General features: G+C 39.2%; 1 protein-coding gene across 1 annotated transcript; it reads left to right on the forward strand.

Moving 5' to 3' along the window:
* Nucleotides 1-1,323: 1,323 nt before the first annotated feature.
* Nucleotides 1,324-16,047, forward strand: REX1BD (required for excision 1-B domain containing). The gene is made up of 5 exons (XM_060785107.2): nucleotides 1,324-1,416; nucleotides 8,868-8,950; nucleotides 10,455-10,659; nucleotides 11,969-12,057; nucleotides 15,818-16,047. Exons 1-5 carry the CDS (start codon nucleotides 1,414-1,416, stop codon nucleotides 15,888-15,890), a joined length of 453 nt encoding a protein of 150 aa, XP_060641090.2. The 5' UTR covers nucleotides 1,324-1,413; the 3' UTR covers nucleotides 15,891-16,047.
* Nucleotides 16,048-17,496: the final 1,449 nt, after the last annotated feature.

The following is a 17,496-nucleotide window of genomic DNA, read 5'->3' on the forward strand; positions in this document are numbered from 1 at the left end:
AATGCTCTTTGATTGTAGGTGAACTATATATCCCAGTAACTACAACCCGCATATGTCAAGGTCTATTTTCCCCCAAGAGCACCCCTGACCAAAATCAACTATACTGCAAATGCTTACTTTGCGTAATGGGTTGAGCCGCCCCTGGTGGCGGGGCATAAATAAAGTTTTATTATTATTATTATTATTATTATTATTATTATTATTAAAGTGGAACGAAAAGAGTGGCTAGGAAGGTTTCTTAATAGCAAGTATGTTCATATAATACAAACATGCAAATACTAAGTTACAAATATAACAGAACACAATTGTTCTCCTGGAATAAAGTTCTCCTTTATAAAGTTCTTCCCAAGTGTCTAGGACTGTGTGAAGTATCAGCGAATAATGTGTGCAGATCCAAGTAGGGTGGGCTTTTGCAGCTGGCCAATGGTAATATTGTCAGCGTCTGTTGGACCTCACTACCTCTGAGGATGCTTGCCATAGATGCAGGCGAAACGTCAGAAGAAATGCCTCTAGAACAGTGTTTCTCAACCTGGGGGTCGGGACCTCTGAGGGGGTCGCGAGGGGGTGTCAGAGGGGTCACCAAACACCATAAGAAAACACAGTATTTTCTGATGGTCATGGGGATTCCATGTGGGAAGTCTGAGCCAATTGTATCATTGGTGGAGTTCAGAATGTTCTTTGATGGTAGTGAACTATAAATCCCAGCAACTACAACTCCCAAATTATAAAATCAATCCTCCCCCAACCCCACTAGCATTCACATTTGAGTGTATTGGGTATTGTGCCCAGTTTGGTCTAGTGAATGAAAATGCATCCTGCATATCAGATATTTACATTATGATTTATAACAATAGTAAAACTGTTATGAAGTAGCAATGAAAGCAATATTATGGTTGGGGGTCACCACAACATGAAGGACTGTATTAAGGGGTCACGGCATTAGGAAGGTTAAGAACCACTGCTCTAGAACATGGCCCTATAGCCCGAAAAAGCCTACAAGAACCTAATATTTTAATAATGTTCAAGAGATAAAAACACTATTGAAATATTATTATTATTATTATTATTATTATTATTATTATTATTATTATTATTATTATTATTACTGTGTTAATAATGTAGCCCACCTCAACACTGTTAAACAAGTGGGAGTTGCAGCCTTCTATAGAAGAAAACAGTTCCAAAGACATGCAGTTTTAGCCTTGCCATGGCTCTCTCTGGCCTGAAGAGGGCAGCAGAGAGCACACGGTCATCGCCATTCCTTGCTATGGACCCAATTGGCCTGAAGGTGGCAGCAGACGTCGCGGCGCCTTTAAGGCACCCCCCGCCCCTTTTCAGACCGGAAGTTGAATAGGAAAGTGAGCATGGGCTCTTGTAGTTGCCTCTGAGGTGAGGACAGAACTGGCTGCTGCCATGGTAAGGAGGCAGGCTTGGCAGGAAGTGAAGGCCTCTCCAGGATGATGATGATTGCTATTGCTCTTAAGGAAAGAACCCTGACTCAAGGCTATACACTCCCTGCCATCTCCTGGAACATTATAATATTATTATATATATTATTTTATTATTTATTTTATATCAATCATATTTTTTTAATTTATATTATTTTATGGCCATCCTATTACTATTGTTTTATTTCATTATTTAATGTCAATTGTATTTATTATTATATTTTATTACTTTATGGCCATCCTATTTTATTTAATATTATTTTATTGCAATCATATTATTATTATTATATTTTATGGGAAATCTATTCATTAGTTCTTTATTTTATGTCAATTATATTATTTTATAGTGGGTTGCTGTGAGTTTTCCGGGCTGTCTGGCCATGCTCCAGAAGCATTCTCTCCTGACGTTTTGCCCAGGTCTATGGCGGGCATCCTCAGAGGTTGGCCCAAGATACCTAACTGACCGCCTCTCGACCTATGAGCCCACGAGGACTTTGAGATCTTCCGGGGAGGCTCTGCTCTCGATCCCGCCTGCTTCACAGGCACGGCTGGCGGGGACGAGAGATAGGGCCTTCTCGGTGGTGGCTCCTCGGCTGTGGAACACCCTCCCCGTGGACATCAGACTAGCTCCCTCCCTGCTGATATTCCACAGGAAATTAAAGACCTGGCTGTTTAAGAAGGCGTTTGAACAAGAAGTGCAATGATTGGTAATTGACTATAGGAATGAACAACGGAAATTGATACTGGATTGTGGTTTTGGCGATGAGACGACACGGAATGGCTTTTGTAGTAATGATGATGTTTTTGATGAGGATGTTTTCTGATAATGTTGAATTGTGGATTATTTTATACTGTGTCTTATATTTTGCACCTTGTTTTTTGCTATGTTGTACACCGCAGTGAGTCGCCCCTGGGCTGAGGACTGCAGTATATAAGCGAAGTAAATAAATAAATAAATAAATTGTGAGGAAACTAGGCAAGTGAGGTTTATATATCTGTGGAATGTCCAGGGTGGGAGATTAGCTTCCGAGCCAATTAGCTTCCGAGCACAATTCAAAGTGCTGGTGTTAACCTATAAAGCCCTAAACGACTCCAGCCCAGTTTACCTGTCCGAACGTATTCTCCCCTATGAACCATCTAGGTTGTTAAGATCGTCTGGAGGGGCCCTGCTCTCGGTCCCACCGGCCTCTCAGGCGCGTCTGGTGGGGACGAGGGACAGGGCCTTGTTGGTGGTGGCCCCTCGACTCTGGAACTCTCTCCCACTTGAGATCAGAACTGCCCCCTCCATTCTGTTGTTCAGAAAACGGGTGAAAACCTGGCTATGGGGTTTGGCTTTCGACGAATGAATCAATATTTCTGTGATCGGATAGATGACAATGAATGATGGACAACGAATTCACTATGACGACTGACCATTGTTATTATGTGATTGCATTTGGCTGTTATAACGTTTTAATTGAGTATGTTATATGATGTTTTTAATGATTGTTTTGTGATTTTATTGTTGGAAACCGGCCCAAGTCCCCCGATAGAGGGGAGAAGACCGGTATACAAAATTGCTAAATAAATAAATAAATAAATGGGAGAAAGAACTCTTGTCTGTTTGAGGCAGGTGTGAATGTTGCAGTTGCCCAGCTTGATTAGCACTGAATGGCCTTGCAGTTTCAAAGCCTGGCTGCTTCCTTCCTGATCTTACCATACATCAAGAGAACCACTGACCGCATAGGAAAGCTGATGAAGAAACACAGCCTACAAACTATCTACATACCCACTGAGAAAATCTAACATGCTGTGTTGAGCAAAGGACAAGAGGGATCCTCTCACCTCTGCAGGAATCTGCGGTATACCATGCAGCAGTGGACAAGTTTACATAGGGAACACCAAATGCAGACGCGAATCAAGGAACAGGAAAGGCACTGCAGACTTAAGTCAACCAGAGAAGTCAGCCATAGCAGAGCACCTGATGAACCAAGCTGGGCACAGCATATTATTGGAGAACACAGAAATGCTGGACCACTCTAACAACCATCATGTCAGACGACACAGAGAAGCCATTGAAATCCACAAGCATGTGGACAATTTCAATAGGAAGGAGGAAACCATGAAAATGAACAAAATCTGGCTAGCAGTATTAAAAAAAACTCTAAAATGTTGTTCTTTATTTAAAATCAGTAAATAAAGAACAACACTCAAAAAACAAGAAACAATCAGGGCCAGCTAATAGCTCCTAACAAAGGATTCTCCCAGGCAGGATTTGAACCTGCAAGGCCATTCAGTGCTAATCAAACATGCCCGGAAAACTCACAACAACCCATATTTTTTTTCCAATCATATTGTTGTATATCTTATTTTATTTTTATTGTTTATATTATTTTATTGCAGTTATATTCATTATTATTATTATTATTATTATTATTATATTTTATTACTTATATTATTTTTGACCATTATATTCATTATTTTATTTTCATTATTTTATGGCCATCATATTTTATTTATTATTATTTTATTTTCATTATTTCATTATTTCATTGCTCTATGGCAGGTATCCTCAAACTTTTTAAACAAAGGGTCAGCTGACAGTCCCTCAAACTGTTGGAGGGTCAGATTATAATTTGAAAATACATGAATTCCTGTGCTCACTGCGCATGTCTTATTTGTAGTGCAAAAACCAGTTTAAAACAATACAATAATTAAAATGAAGAACAATTTTAACAAATATAAACTTATTAGTATTTCAATGGGAAGTGTGGGCCTGCTTTTGGCTGACGAGATAGGATTGTTGTTGTGTGCTTTCGTTTCAGACTTAGGTTGACCCTGAGCAAACCCTGTCAGCCTTAGTTTGAGGACCCCTGCTCTATGGTAATCATATTATTTTATTTATATTTCATTCGTTTGTTCAAAAATCTATATTAAATTACAGTCAATGCCATCTCCTTCTGGAACATTGTGATAATATTATTCTTATTATTTTAATTTATTTTATTATTATATATTAGTATGTTATTTCATTTGTTGTTATTTTATTATTTTATCTCAACAATATTATTTTATTTATCTTTAATGATTTATTCATTTATGTCCAAAAATCTACATTTATTCAAATCCAGTCCACGTCATCTCCTTCTGAAACATATTACTATTATTATTTTATGTCAATATTATTCATGTATTTATTTGTATTGAATCATTCATTCCTGTCCAAAAAAAATCTACACTTACTCAACTACAGTCCATTTCGTCTCCTTCTGGAACATATTATTATTATTATTATTATTACTATAATTATTTCTTACCTGCTTCTCCTCAAGATGGGGCACAACACAGTTAAAAACACATCACTATAAAACATTATGTAAGGTGCATATATTAAAATATATTTCTGTGAAATATATATATTGAAATACCCAGAACAAAAGATTAAATAAATAGTGATACAATTACTATTAATAAAATTTATTATAATACATTTTCTAATAAAATGTATTTTTATAATTAATAATACAAATAATAACATTTATTATTATGATTAAAACATTTTTCTGTATTTATTTATTTATCGTGTCAGTATCAACCAGACAATTGTATTACATTTTTAACACATTTTTAACAATTTTTTTCTGTGAAATACATATATTAAAATACACAGAACAAAATATAATAATAATACAAATAATGATAATACAAATAATAATTATATTTATTATAATACTAACTTGGGTACCCGGCGGTGCCCAGGTTATTTGAAAAAGGCATGGTTTGTTTTGGGGTGTTAGCTAATATCATTTAGTTAATTTGTAGCTCTAGTAGAAAGAAGCCAGTCTTTGATTTTGTTTTTTATGAATGATCCCATTAGAAAATACATAATGCTGTGGGTCACCTACAGTTCCCAGAATCGTGGGTCAGTCCTCGCCAAAGCAGGCCTCTATGCACAGTTGGCCATGTTGGGTCTGTGTGTCAAGTGTGGTCCAGATCCGTCGATGACTGGGTTCAGTGCTCTCTGGATGCAAGTGAACTACAACCCCCATATGCCAAGGGCAGTCACCCCCAAACCCTGTCAGCATTTACAGTTAGCCATGTTGGGTCTGTGTGCCAAGTTTGGTCTAGATCCGATTGAGTGCTCTCGGGATTCAGGTAAATTACAACTCCCCAAATCAAGGTCAATTCCCACAAACCCCTGCTGTATGTCAATTCCCACAAACCCCTCCCCATAAACACCTGCAGTATGCTCTGTTCGTCATCTGTTCGTCATTCAAACTACAGTTGGTCATGGGGCTTCTCTTTGACAAGTTTGGTCCTGGTCCATTGTCACAGTTTCTCTGGATGCAGGTGAACTACAATTCCCAGATTTTGAGGGCAATCACTCCCAAACTCCGCCTGTCTTCACATTTGGGCATGTTGGACCTGTGTACCAAGTTTGGTCCAGATCCATTGTTGATGGGGTTCAGAGTATTCTGAATGCAGGGTGAACCACAACTCTCATGCACGTGGGTCATTCCCTCCCCAACCCCTCCAGTATATTCTGTTGGCCATCAGGGTTCTGTGTGCCACGTGTATTCCAGATCTGCCACTGAGGGCATGAAAATGCTCTCTGGGTGCAGAATGAACTACAACTGCCATCTGGGTGGGCTAGTCTTTCCCCAAACTCTTTCAGTGTGCTTGGTTGGTCACCAGGATTCCGTGTGCCATGTTTGGTCCAGATCCGTCATTGGTGGAGTTCAGAGTGCTCTCCCGTGCAGGTGGGTCAGTCCCCCACAAATACCTCCAGTATGTTCTGTTGCACACTAGGGTTCTGTGTGCCATGTTTGGGCCAGATCTGTTATTGGGGTTCAGAGTATCCTGGTTGCAGGGTGAACTACAACTCCCATGCGAGTGGGTTGCCCCCCCCCCCCAAACACTGCCAGTATGTTGTGTTGGTCATCAGGTTTCCGTGTGCCATGTTTGGTCCAGATCCGTCATTGGTGGAGTTCAGAGTGCTTGTATGGAGGGTGAACTACAACTCCCACGCAGGGTGGGTCTGTCCTCCCCATAAACACCTGCAGTATGCTCTGTTCGTCATCTGTTCGTCATTCAAACTACAAGAGAGGAGATTCCATCTGAACATGAGGAAGAACTTCCTGACTGTGAGAGCTGTTCAGCAGTGGAACTCTCTGCCCCAGAGTGTGGTGGAGGCTCCTTCTTTGGAAGCTTTTAAACAGAGGCTGGATGGCCATCTGTCAGGAGTGATTTGAATGCAATATTCCTGCTTCTTGGCAGGGGGTTGGACTGGATGGCCCATGAGGTCTCTTCCAACTCTTTGATTCTATGATTCTATGATTCTAACATATCATTAGAAAACGACATGTGAAATACATATATTAAAACATATTTCCATGAAATGCATATATAAAAATACACAGATAATAATAATTATAAAAGTAATAATAATAATAATAATAATAATAATAGCACATCTTAATGGTCCTAGTGTGGTTTGGGGAAAAGAGGCCTGAAGACCACATGGCGATGATTCTTTTTTAATTAGGGGAAAACTTTGGCTTTTGGAGCGTCTTTTTCCTGGGAAGCGTTTTGGAAAAGATCCCACCTTTTGCAAAGTTTTGCCAAGGCGCTGCGCCAAAGCATTGCAGCTGTTTTGATCCTAAAAAACATTTCTTATGGGGTGTTTCTTGGCAACAGAATTGGCAACTTTTACTGTGTTTGGCGGGATGAAAAGCACTGGCTTCCATTCCGTGAGAAATAAACATCAAAACAAGACAGGATCCAAGGAATGTCCATCAAAGGCTCTGTTTCCAATGAGCCCATTTAAATCCGCTAACATTGCATTAACATTGTTTTAAATCACTAGCTTAGGTACCCTGTGTTGCCCAGGTTATTTGAAAAAGTCAATTCTGTAATAAGGTTGTGGGTGAACTACAACTCACATCATGAAAGTTAACCCCCTGAAACACCATCAGTACTTAAAGTTTATTATGTTGGGCAAGTTGGGGTTCAGTGTGCTCTCTGGCTGTAGGGTAAACTACAACTCCCACTATGGTGAGTCAGTCACCTCCAACCCCTCCAGTAGGTTGAGTTAGTTGTGGAGGTTCTGTGTGCCAAGTTGGGTCCAGGTCCGTCATTGGTGTAGGTCACCGTTTCTTTGGTTGTGGGTGAACTACAATTCCCAGAAAGGAAGGTCAGTTCCCCCCAAGCCCCCCAGTAATCAAATTTTGGCATATCGGGTACATGCACCAAGAATGGTGGAGATCCATCAATGTTTGGATTCACAGTGGTCTTTGGATGTAGGTGTACTACATCTCTCCCAAATCAAGGTGAATTTTCCCCCAGAGACCTCCACTATTTTTTTGGTGTTCATGGGGGCTCTGTGTGCCAAGTTTGGTCCAATTCCATCTTTGGTGGAACACCTGCTCATTGTTCGCAGGTGGACTATAAATCCCAGTACCTACAACTCCAAAATGTCCAGGCCAATTCCTCTCATAACCCAGCAGTATTTTAAACTGGGCATATCAGGTATGCATAGCAAGTTTGGTCCAGATCCATTGTTGTTTGGGTTCATAGTGTGCTCTGGATGTAGGTGAACAGCAACTCCTCTAAACCTCCAAAGACCTCCAGTGTTTTTTGTTGGTTATGGGCGTTCCGTGTGCCAAGTTAGTTCCAGTTCAGAATGCTCTTAGATTGCAGGTGAACTATACATCCCAGTACCTACAACTCTTACAAATCATGTTGTTGTTGTTGTTGTTGTTGTTGTTATTAATTAGAGCTGTAAAATCAGTAGGCTTGTAAGGGTCAGCTAGTCTGAATACCATGCTAAACAGAAATAATAATAATAATAATAATAATAATAATAATAATGAATTTAACAATGGTTTGCCTTGCCTCAAGCTGAGAGGACAGGTGGGTATTGTTGTTTTGGTGTTGTTGTTGTTGTTGTTGTTAGAACTACAAAATCCAAAAAGCTGCCTGAATGCCATGCCAGGCAGGAATAATATTTTTTCCCTGTGTCAGCAGCGACATGAGAAAAAGCAAGTCGCTTCTGGTGTGATAAAATTGGCCGCCTGCAAGGACATTGCCCAGGGAATGCCCGGATGTTTGATGTTTTACCATCCTTGTGGGAGGTTTTTCTCATGTCCCCACACGGGGAGCTGGAGCTGACAAAGGAAGCTCAACCTGCTGGACAAATTATACTGTTCAGTTTGTATTACACCACCTGACATCCATAGGGACATAGCCAGTAATGAAAGGACCAACTGTATTCTCAATTTGCTGCTGACATGATAAATAAATACCTAGCAGCGGCCAATCATTGTTTTGTGTTTATTTGAAAGCAAAATAATAATAATAATAATAATAATAATAATAATAATAATAATGTATTTGTGCATTGGCTCCCTTTTATTGACCTTTTCCCTATTACTTTTCTAGCTGGGAGAGGACACACAAGCCCTGGTGCGCCGCTTCTATGCGTTGCAGAGCGAACGGGTGGAAGCCTATCGCCTTTTTGAAGAGTGAGTTATTGATCTGGAATAATAATAATAACAACAACAACAATGATGATAATAGCAACAGGATGAAGGAGATGTGGAAAGAAGAAAATATAATAATAATAATAATAATAATAATAATAATAATAACAGCAATAGGATGAAGAAGGAGAATAATAATAGCAACGTGAAGAAAACTAATAATAACATAAGAAAATATTAAAAAGTCAAAAATCATAATAATAATAGGATGAAATGTTGGTGATCTGGAATAATAATAATAGCAACTGGAAGAGAAATAATAATAATAATAATAATAATAATAACAACAAAAATAATAGAGAGGAGATTCCATCTGAACATTAGGAAGAACTTCCTGACTGTGAGAGCCGTTCAGCAGTGGAACTCTCTGCCCCGGAGTGTGGTGGAGGCTCCTTCTTTGGAAGCTTTTAAGCAGAGACTGGATGGCCATTTGTCAGGGGTGATTTGAATGCAATATTCCTGCTTCTTGGCAGGGGGTTGGACTGGATGACCCATGAGGTCTCTTCCAACTCTTTGATTCTATGATTCTATGATTCTAATAATAATAATAATATAAGAAAAATGTATGATAGTAATATATGATAAAATAATAAAACAATATACTACTACTACTACTACTACTACTAATAATAATAATAATAATATACAATACAATCATATTCATAATGAAATATAATAATAATATAAGTTGAAAAAAGAGATGCTGCTGATCTGAAAAGAATAATAATAGTAACAGGAAGAGAAATAAGAATAATGTTGGAAATATATAATATAAAAATATAATAAAATAGTAGTAAAACAATATAATAATACTATAAGAAAATAGAATAATATATAATACAGTCATAATCATAATAAAATATAATAGGATTAAGAAGGAGACATTGCTGATTGGGAATATTAATATTAATACTAATAGCAACAGGATGATGGAGATGTGGATATAATAATAATAGGATGAAGGATACGTTGCTGATTTGGAATAATAATAATAATAATATGATGATGATGATGATGATGATGATGATGATTATATGTGTTGAGTATGATTCAGGATGGCCATCTGTTGGAAGGGTTTTGATGGTGTCTTCCTGCCAGGCAGAAGGACTGGATGGCCCTTGGGGGTCTTTCGCAACCCTAGGATTCTATGGTATACCTATCCTACGTATCTCTCAGTCTTATCTGTCATATCTATAGCTGATGGCCATCTGTCTGGAGGGATCAGAAGGTGTCTTCCTGGCAGAAGGGGGTTGGACTGGGTGGCCCTTAGGGAGGTCTCTTCCAAGTCTTAAGATTTGATGATACATTTTTCACACACATTATTATTATTTTACGTACACAAAACACAGTATGACACAGCAAACAAGATATATATACTGGATTTCACACACACACACACACACACATATATTATTATTATTATTATTATTATTATTATTATTATTATTATTCTACTATGACTGCATCTCCTCTTCCTCTTCCGCAGGGGTCACCAGGCCTACCTCCGGAGTGGTCCGGATTACGACTTCCCACAGTACCGGCAGCTGGTCCATGAGATCACGGCAGCCTTCACCGGGATCTCCCAGGAGATCCTGGGAATCAAGGCCCAACTGGAGGGGCCCCATGGGCGGAGGGACCTGGCCCGGCATCTGACCCGCATCCAGGAGCAAGAGAGTGAGAAGCTGCAACTGGTGAGTGCAAGCCCCTTCCTCTGCACATCACTACCAAACAGGATATTATTATTAATAATAGCAATAATATGAGCCATTCTCCATCATCATTGTGTAGACTGAGCCATTCTCTGTAATAATGATGATAATAATAGTGTAGACTGAGCCGATCTCAATAATAATAATAATAATAATAATAATAATGGTATTTATAGTAGTGTAGACTGAGCCGATCTCCATAATAACAATATTAATAGTAGGGTAAATGGCCGTTCCCCATAATAATAATAGTGTAGCCTGAACTGTTCTCAATAATAATAATAATAATAATAATAATAATCATGTAGATGGCACAAGAGAGGCTCAACCTGTATTATGAAAGTAATATATTTTTCCACAAAGGAAGGGAGGACAGAAAGTGTGTGTGTGTGTATACAATTAATAGATGAGATGACCCTCACAACTCTTCTGATTTTATGACTCTAATAAATAATGATAATAATAATAATAATAATAATAATAATAAATTAGAGCTGTAAAATTGGAAGAGTTGCAAGGGTCATCTCGTCTGAATGCCATGCCAGGAATAATAGTAATAATAATAATAATAATAATAATAATAATAATCCAACGTGTGATCCAATACAACAGGCAGCAGAGATTGTCTGCTCTGGACTCATCTTGTTGTGTTTCAAATAATAATAATAATAATAATAATAATAATAATGGTATTTATAGTAGTGTAGACTGAGCCGATCTCCATAATAACAATATTAATAGTAGTGTAAACAGCCGTTCCCCATAATAATAATAGTGTAGCATGAACTGTTCATAATAATAATAATAATAATAATAATAATAATAATGTAGATGGCATAAGAGAGGCTCAACCTGTACTATGAAAGTAATATATTTTTCCACAAAGGAAGGGAGGACAGAAAGTGTGTGTGTGTGTGTGTGTATACACACTTAATAGATGAGATGACCCTCACAACTCTTCTGATTTTATGACTCTAATAAATAATGATAATAATAATAATAATAATAATAATAATAAATTAGAGCTGTAAAATTGGAAGAGTTGCAAGGGTCGTCTCGTCTGAATGCCATGCCAGGAATAATAGTAATAATAATAATAATAATAATAATCCTACGTGTGATCCAATACAACAGCCAGCAGAGTGATTTTGTCTACTCTGGACTCATCTTGTTGTGTTTCAAATAATAGTAACAACAACAATAATAATAATAATAATAATAATAATAAATTATTATGATGTCATGGTGTTGTCCTCTGTCCATCGTTTTTCCTCATTCCCTCTTTTCCCAGACGGCACAGCTCCAATTGGCCAAGCAGAACGCTCAGGACCACCCTGAAGTGGAGACCCACGCTCAAGAGGTCCGGGGGCTGAAACACAAGTAAGTGTACGGAGATGTTTATAGAATGCATCTTATACTTGAGGAAATACGGTATTGGTTTGCAAGTGCATTCGTGTAGTACCTGGGAGATAACCATGGGGCTCATCAGGAATATATTTATCTATTTAGATATATACCGCATTTCTTCAATTATAAGGCACCATCAATTGTTTGCATTTTATAGTACCCGGGGTTTACCACTAGATGGCACACTTTTCTATCCCCTCAAGAATGTATCTATCTCTCTATTCAGATACATACCGTATTTCTTCTATTATACGGGGCCATCGCTTGTGTGCATTTTGAGATCTACCACTAGTGGGTGCTGTTTTCTAACCTTGGCATTCATTGAGTTATATATCTCTATTTGGATACATACTGTATTTCTTCCATTATAATACCCCACCGGACTTGGCCCCATGTAAGCCGCTCCGAGTCCCCATCAGGGAGATGGTGGCGGGGTACAAATAAACTTTATTATTATTCAGTTCTTGTGGATTTTTTCGGGCTATATGGCCATGTTCTAGAGGAATGCCTCTAGAACATGGCCATATAGCCCGAAAAAACCCACAAGAACTGAGTGATTCCGGCCATGAAAGCCTTCGACAATTTATTATTATTATTACTATTATTATTATTATTATTATTATTGATTGTGTGCATTTCCATAGTACCTGGGATCTACCACCAGAGGGTGCTGTTTTCTAACCATGGGATTCATCAGGAATATATCTGTCTCTATTTAGATACATACCGTATTTCTTCAATTATAGGGTGCCATATCTGTTTAGATACATATTGTATTTCTTCTATTGTAAGGGCCCATCAATTGCTTGCATTTATATAGTACCTGGGATCTATCACTACAGGGCGCTGTTTTCTAGCCATGGGACTCATCAGGAATATATTACTCAATTTAAATACATACCGTATTCCATCTATTATGACGGACCATCTAATTGTTTGCATTTGTATAGTACCCAGGATCTGCCACCAGAATGCGCTATTTTCTAACCATGGATGTCATCAGGAATATATTTCTGTATCTATTTAGATACCTATTTCTTCCAATATAAGGGACAATCAGTTGTTTGCGGTTGTATAGTATCTGGGACCTACCACTAGATGCAGTGTTTTCTAACCATAGGATTCATCAGGAATATTTTACTCTATCTATTTGGATACATACCATATTTCTTCCATTATAAGGTGCTATCAAATGTCTGCATTTTGAGATCACCACTAGAAGGTGCTGTTTTCTAACCATGGAATGCATCAGGTTATATATAGTATATATATTTGTATGGTACTTGGGATCTACCACTAGAGAATGCTATTTTCTAACCATGGGTCTCATCTGGAATATATTACTCAATCTATTTAGATACATACTGTATTTCTTATAAGGTGTATTTCTTCTATTATAAGGTGCATTTTGGTATCTACCATCAGAGGGCGATGTTTTCTCACCATGGGTCTCATCAAGATAAATAGATAGATAGATAGATAGATAGATAGATACACACATACATACATACACACACACACACACATGTATCTATCTAAATACCATATTTCTTCCATTAAAAGGTGCTATATCTATTTAGATGCATACCATATTTCATCTATTATAAGGGACTCATCAGAAATATATCTTTAACTCTCTATTTAGATACATCCAAAAACAAATCCACATCTATATCAATATATATATATATATATATATATATATATAAATGTAATGTTCGTTTGTGGGATTAGCATAACTCAAAAACCACGGGGCGAATTGACACCAAATTTGGACACAATAAACCTATCAGGCCAACGAGTGACCATCACCCATTAACACCCCCCCCCCCAAAGCAACAGAAAGAATTTAACAACCCAAAAAAGCTAAATGACAATACAGATTCAGATGCCCGGCTTACTAACCATGGAGTACAACCTTGGGATGTACCTCTCTCAAGCCCTGCCTTTGAGCCCAACTCTTTTCCCTCTATGTCTAGAGGGAAGGAATGAAAGAGGAAAAAGGGGAAGGAAGGAGGAAAGGAAAGAGGGAATGAAGGAATAAAGCAGAGAAGCAAGGAAGGAAAGAGGTGGAGAAGTAAGGAAGGAGAGAATAAGGGAGGAAAAGAAAAAGGGGGATACGCAGGAAAGAGGTAGAGAAGGAAGGAAGGAGAGAAGGAAAGAAAAAAAGAGAAGGAAGGAAGAAAAGAGAGAGGGAAGGAAGGAAAGAGAGAAGGAAGGATGGAACCAAAGAGCAAAGGAAGGAAGGAAGGAAGGAAGGAAGGAGGTAGAGAAGGAAGAAAGGAGAAGGGAAAGAAAAGGGGGGAAGGAAAGAAAAGGAGAGAAAGAGGGAAGGTTGGCCACAGCAACACGTGGCGGGTACAGCTAGTAACACAATAAATTAATAACACATTTCTAGTACTAAACATGTAATATATAATATACCTTTGTCATATTATTATATATTATTATATTGTACTATATTATTATGCCACAGTATATATAATGCACTACCAGTATATTATGGAGCCCCCGGTGGCGGAGTGGGCTAAACCATTGAGCTGTTGAACTTATGGACCGAAAGGTCGCCAGTTTGAATCCAGGGTGCGGGGTGAACTCCCGCTGTTAGCACCAGCTTCTGCCAACCTAGCAGTTCAAAAACATGCAAATGTGAGTAGATCAATAGGTACCACTCCGGCAGAAAGGTAACAGCCACATGACCTTGGAGGTGTCTATAGACAACGCTGGCTCTTCATCTTAGAAATGGAGATGGAGATGAGGCATGACTAGACTTACTGTCAGGGGAAAACCTTTACCATATATATATATATATATATATATATATATACACACACACACACACACACACACACACACACATACATATATATATATATATATATATATATATGTATTTGTTGTGTCAGGAGCGACTTGAGAAACTGAAAGTTGCTTCTGCTGTGAGAGAATTGGCCTTCTGCAAGGACGTTGCCCAAGGGACGCCCAGATGATTTGATCCTTGTGGGAGGCTTCTCTCATGTCCCCGCATGAGGAGCTGGAGCTGATAGAGGGAGCTCATCCGCCTCTCCCCGGATTTGAACCTGCGACCTGTTGGTCTTCAGTCCTGCCGGCACAGGGGTTTAACCCACTGCGCCAGTGGGGGCTCCGGTGTAAACCTTTTATATTATGCTATTAGTATTATATAATATATTGTACTATATCATAAGTTATAGTATATATAATATATTATATTACAACATTATTATTATTGTAATAATATTATTACATTACAATGTTATCATTTATATGTTTCCCCTTCTGGTCATCTGTCGGGAGGGATCGAATACTGATCTTCCTTCCTGGCAGAAGGGGGTTCAACTGGATGACTTTTGGGGGTCCCTTCCAAGCTTGTACTATTCTATGATTGTTTGCTAAAAAGTTTGATTGTAGAAAACAAAAGATCGGCAAAACCACCCAAGCACAACCTTGCAAATCAGAATGGAGACCAATGGGGGTCAAGGCTATATCCTTGTGCTTTCTCTCCTTTCTTTGGGAAGGGGCCCCGCAAAGGCCCTTTGCATCTCGATTGGACACGGGTTGGCTTCGACGGGCTTGGCATCCTTTCCAACCTTTGCATTCCCCCCTTTTTTACCCGCATATCGTTCCATAAACAAAAGGCCCGGGGAGGTGGGCTTAATGGGCTCCAGATGCAGGGCTTTCTTTTTATTTATGGTTTCCATCCGGCTCGCGGCAGGCTAATTCAAACCATCGAGGCAATCAGCGAAACGCTCCAGGACTTCAAGTACGATTCGGAAGAGAGCGGCTGACGGGACGCGGGTTGAAGACGGGGACGGCCTTCCAGGTGCCACCTATAACTGGTCTAGACTGGAACTAAACTGGGAGGGGTTCATGTCATCATCATTCCCCTTTCCTTGGCTGAACGATTCCCTCTGTTTTTCCATCAATAAAAAAGTAAAAAACTTGCTTTCTTGATGAGTTTCATTCTTATTGCAGCCACCGGATCCATCTCTGCAGAATGTGGGATCATAGAATAGCTGGGAAGGGACACCCAAGGGTTATCTAGTCCAAACTCCATTCTGTTGGGCAGGAAGACACCATCCGATCCCTCCCGACAGATGGCCATCCAGCTTCATAGACATTTGAAGCTTCATGGAGAGAAATAGGGCTATAGGATTAAATCATAGAATTGGAAGAGACCTCCAAAGGCCCACCCAATGCAACTTCCTTCTTCCCCAAAGGAAGACACAATTTGATCCCTCCCGACAGATGGCCATCCAGCTTCATAGACATTCGAAGCTTCATGGAGAGAAACAGGGCTATAGGATTCAATCACAGAATTGGAAGAAGACCCCCAAAGGCCTGCCCAATCCAGGCTCCTCTTTCCCCAAAGGAAGACAAAATTCGATCCCTCCCAACATCCAGCCTCATAAGACATTAGCTGGTTCATGGAGAAATAGGGCTGTTATTATTATTATTATTGTTGTTGTTGTTGTTGTTTGGTTTATTTATATCCCGTTTTCTCACTCCATAAGGAGACACAAAGGCTAGTCTAACCTTCTTCGTCCACAAAGGAAGACACACAATCCGATCCATCCCAACAGATGGCCATCCAAACTAATGAATGTTATCAGGTTCATGGAGATATAGGGCTATAGAATCCTGGAATGGGAAAGGCCACCCAATCCAATCTCCATCTTCCCCAAAGAAGACACAATCTGGTCCCTCCCAACAGATGACCATGCAGTCCCATAGACATTAGCAAGTCCATGGAGAAATAGGGCTATCATTATTTTTTATTATGTTTATGTATATGCTACTTTCTCCATAAGGAGACTCAAAAGGCCGGTCCAACCTCCTTCGTCCACAAAGGAAGACACAATCCAATCCATCCCAACAGATGGCCATCCAGCCTCATTGACATTAGCAGGTCCATGGAGAAATAGAGCTATTATTATTACTATTATGTGTATGTATGTCCTGCTTTTTCTCTCCATAAGGAGACTCAAAGGGCCATTCCAACCTCCTTCCCCAAAGGAAGACACAATCTGTTTCCTGCCGACAGATAGCCATTAGCAGGTTCATGGAGAAATAGGGCTATAGGATCAAATCATAGAATTGGAAGAGACTCCCGAAGGCCCACCCAAAGGAAGGCACAATTCGATCCCTCCCGACAGATGGAGATCCAACCTCATAAGACATTATTAGCAGGTTCATGGAGAAATAGGGCTATAGAATCATAGGATCCTAGTGGGAAGAGATCCCCAAAGGCCATCCAGTCCAACCTCCTTCCTCAAAGGAAGATACAGTTCAATCCCTCCTGACAGATGGACATCTGTCCTCATAGACATAAGCAGGTCAATGGAGAAATAGAGCTATTATTATTATTATTATTATTATTATTATTATTATTAT

Source organism: Anolis sagrei, chromosome X (assembly GCF_037176765.1).
Source record: "Anolis sagrei isolate rAnoSag1 chromosome X, rAnoSag1.mat, whole genome shotgun sequence".
NCBI classification, from domain to species: domain Eukaryota; kingdom Metazoa; phylum Chordata; class Lepidosauria; order Squamata; family Dactyloidae; genus Anolis; species Anolis sagrei.

Excerpts from the sequence above, each read along its gene's own strand:
- REX1BD (XM_060785107.2), top strand. Across the intron at positions 8,951-10,454 it reads GCCTATCGCCTTTTTGAAGA|GGGTCACCAGGCCTACCTCC; the intron begins GTGAGTTATTGA and ends CCTCTTCCGCAG. Across the intron at positions 10,660-11,968 it reads AGAGTGAGAAGCTGCAACTG|ACGGCACAGCTCCAATTGGC; the intron begins GTGAGTGCAAGC and ends CTCTTTTCCCAG.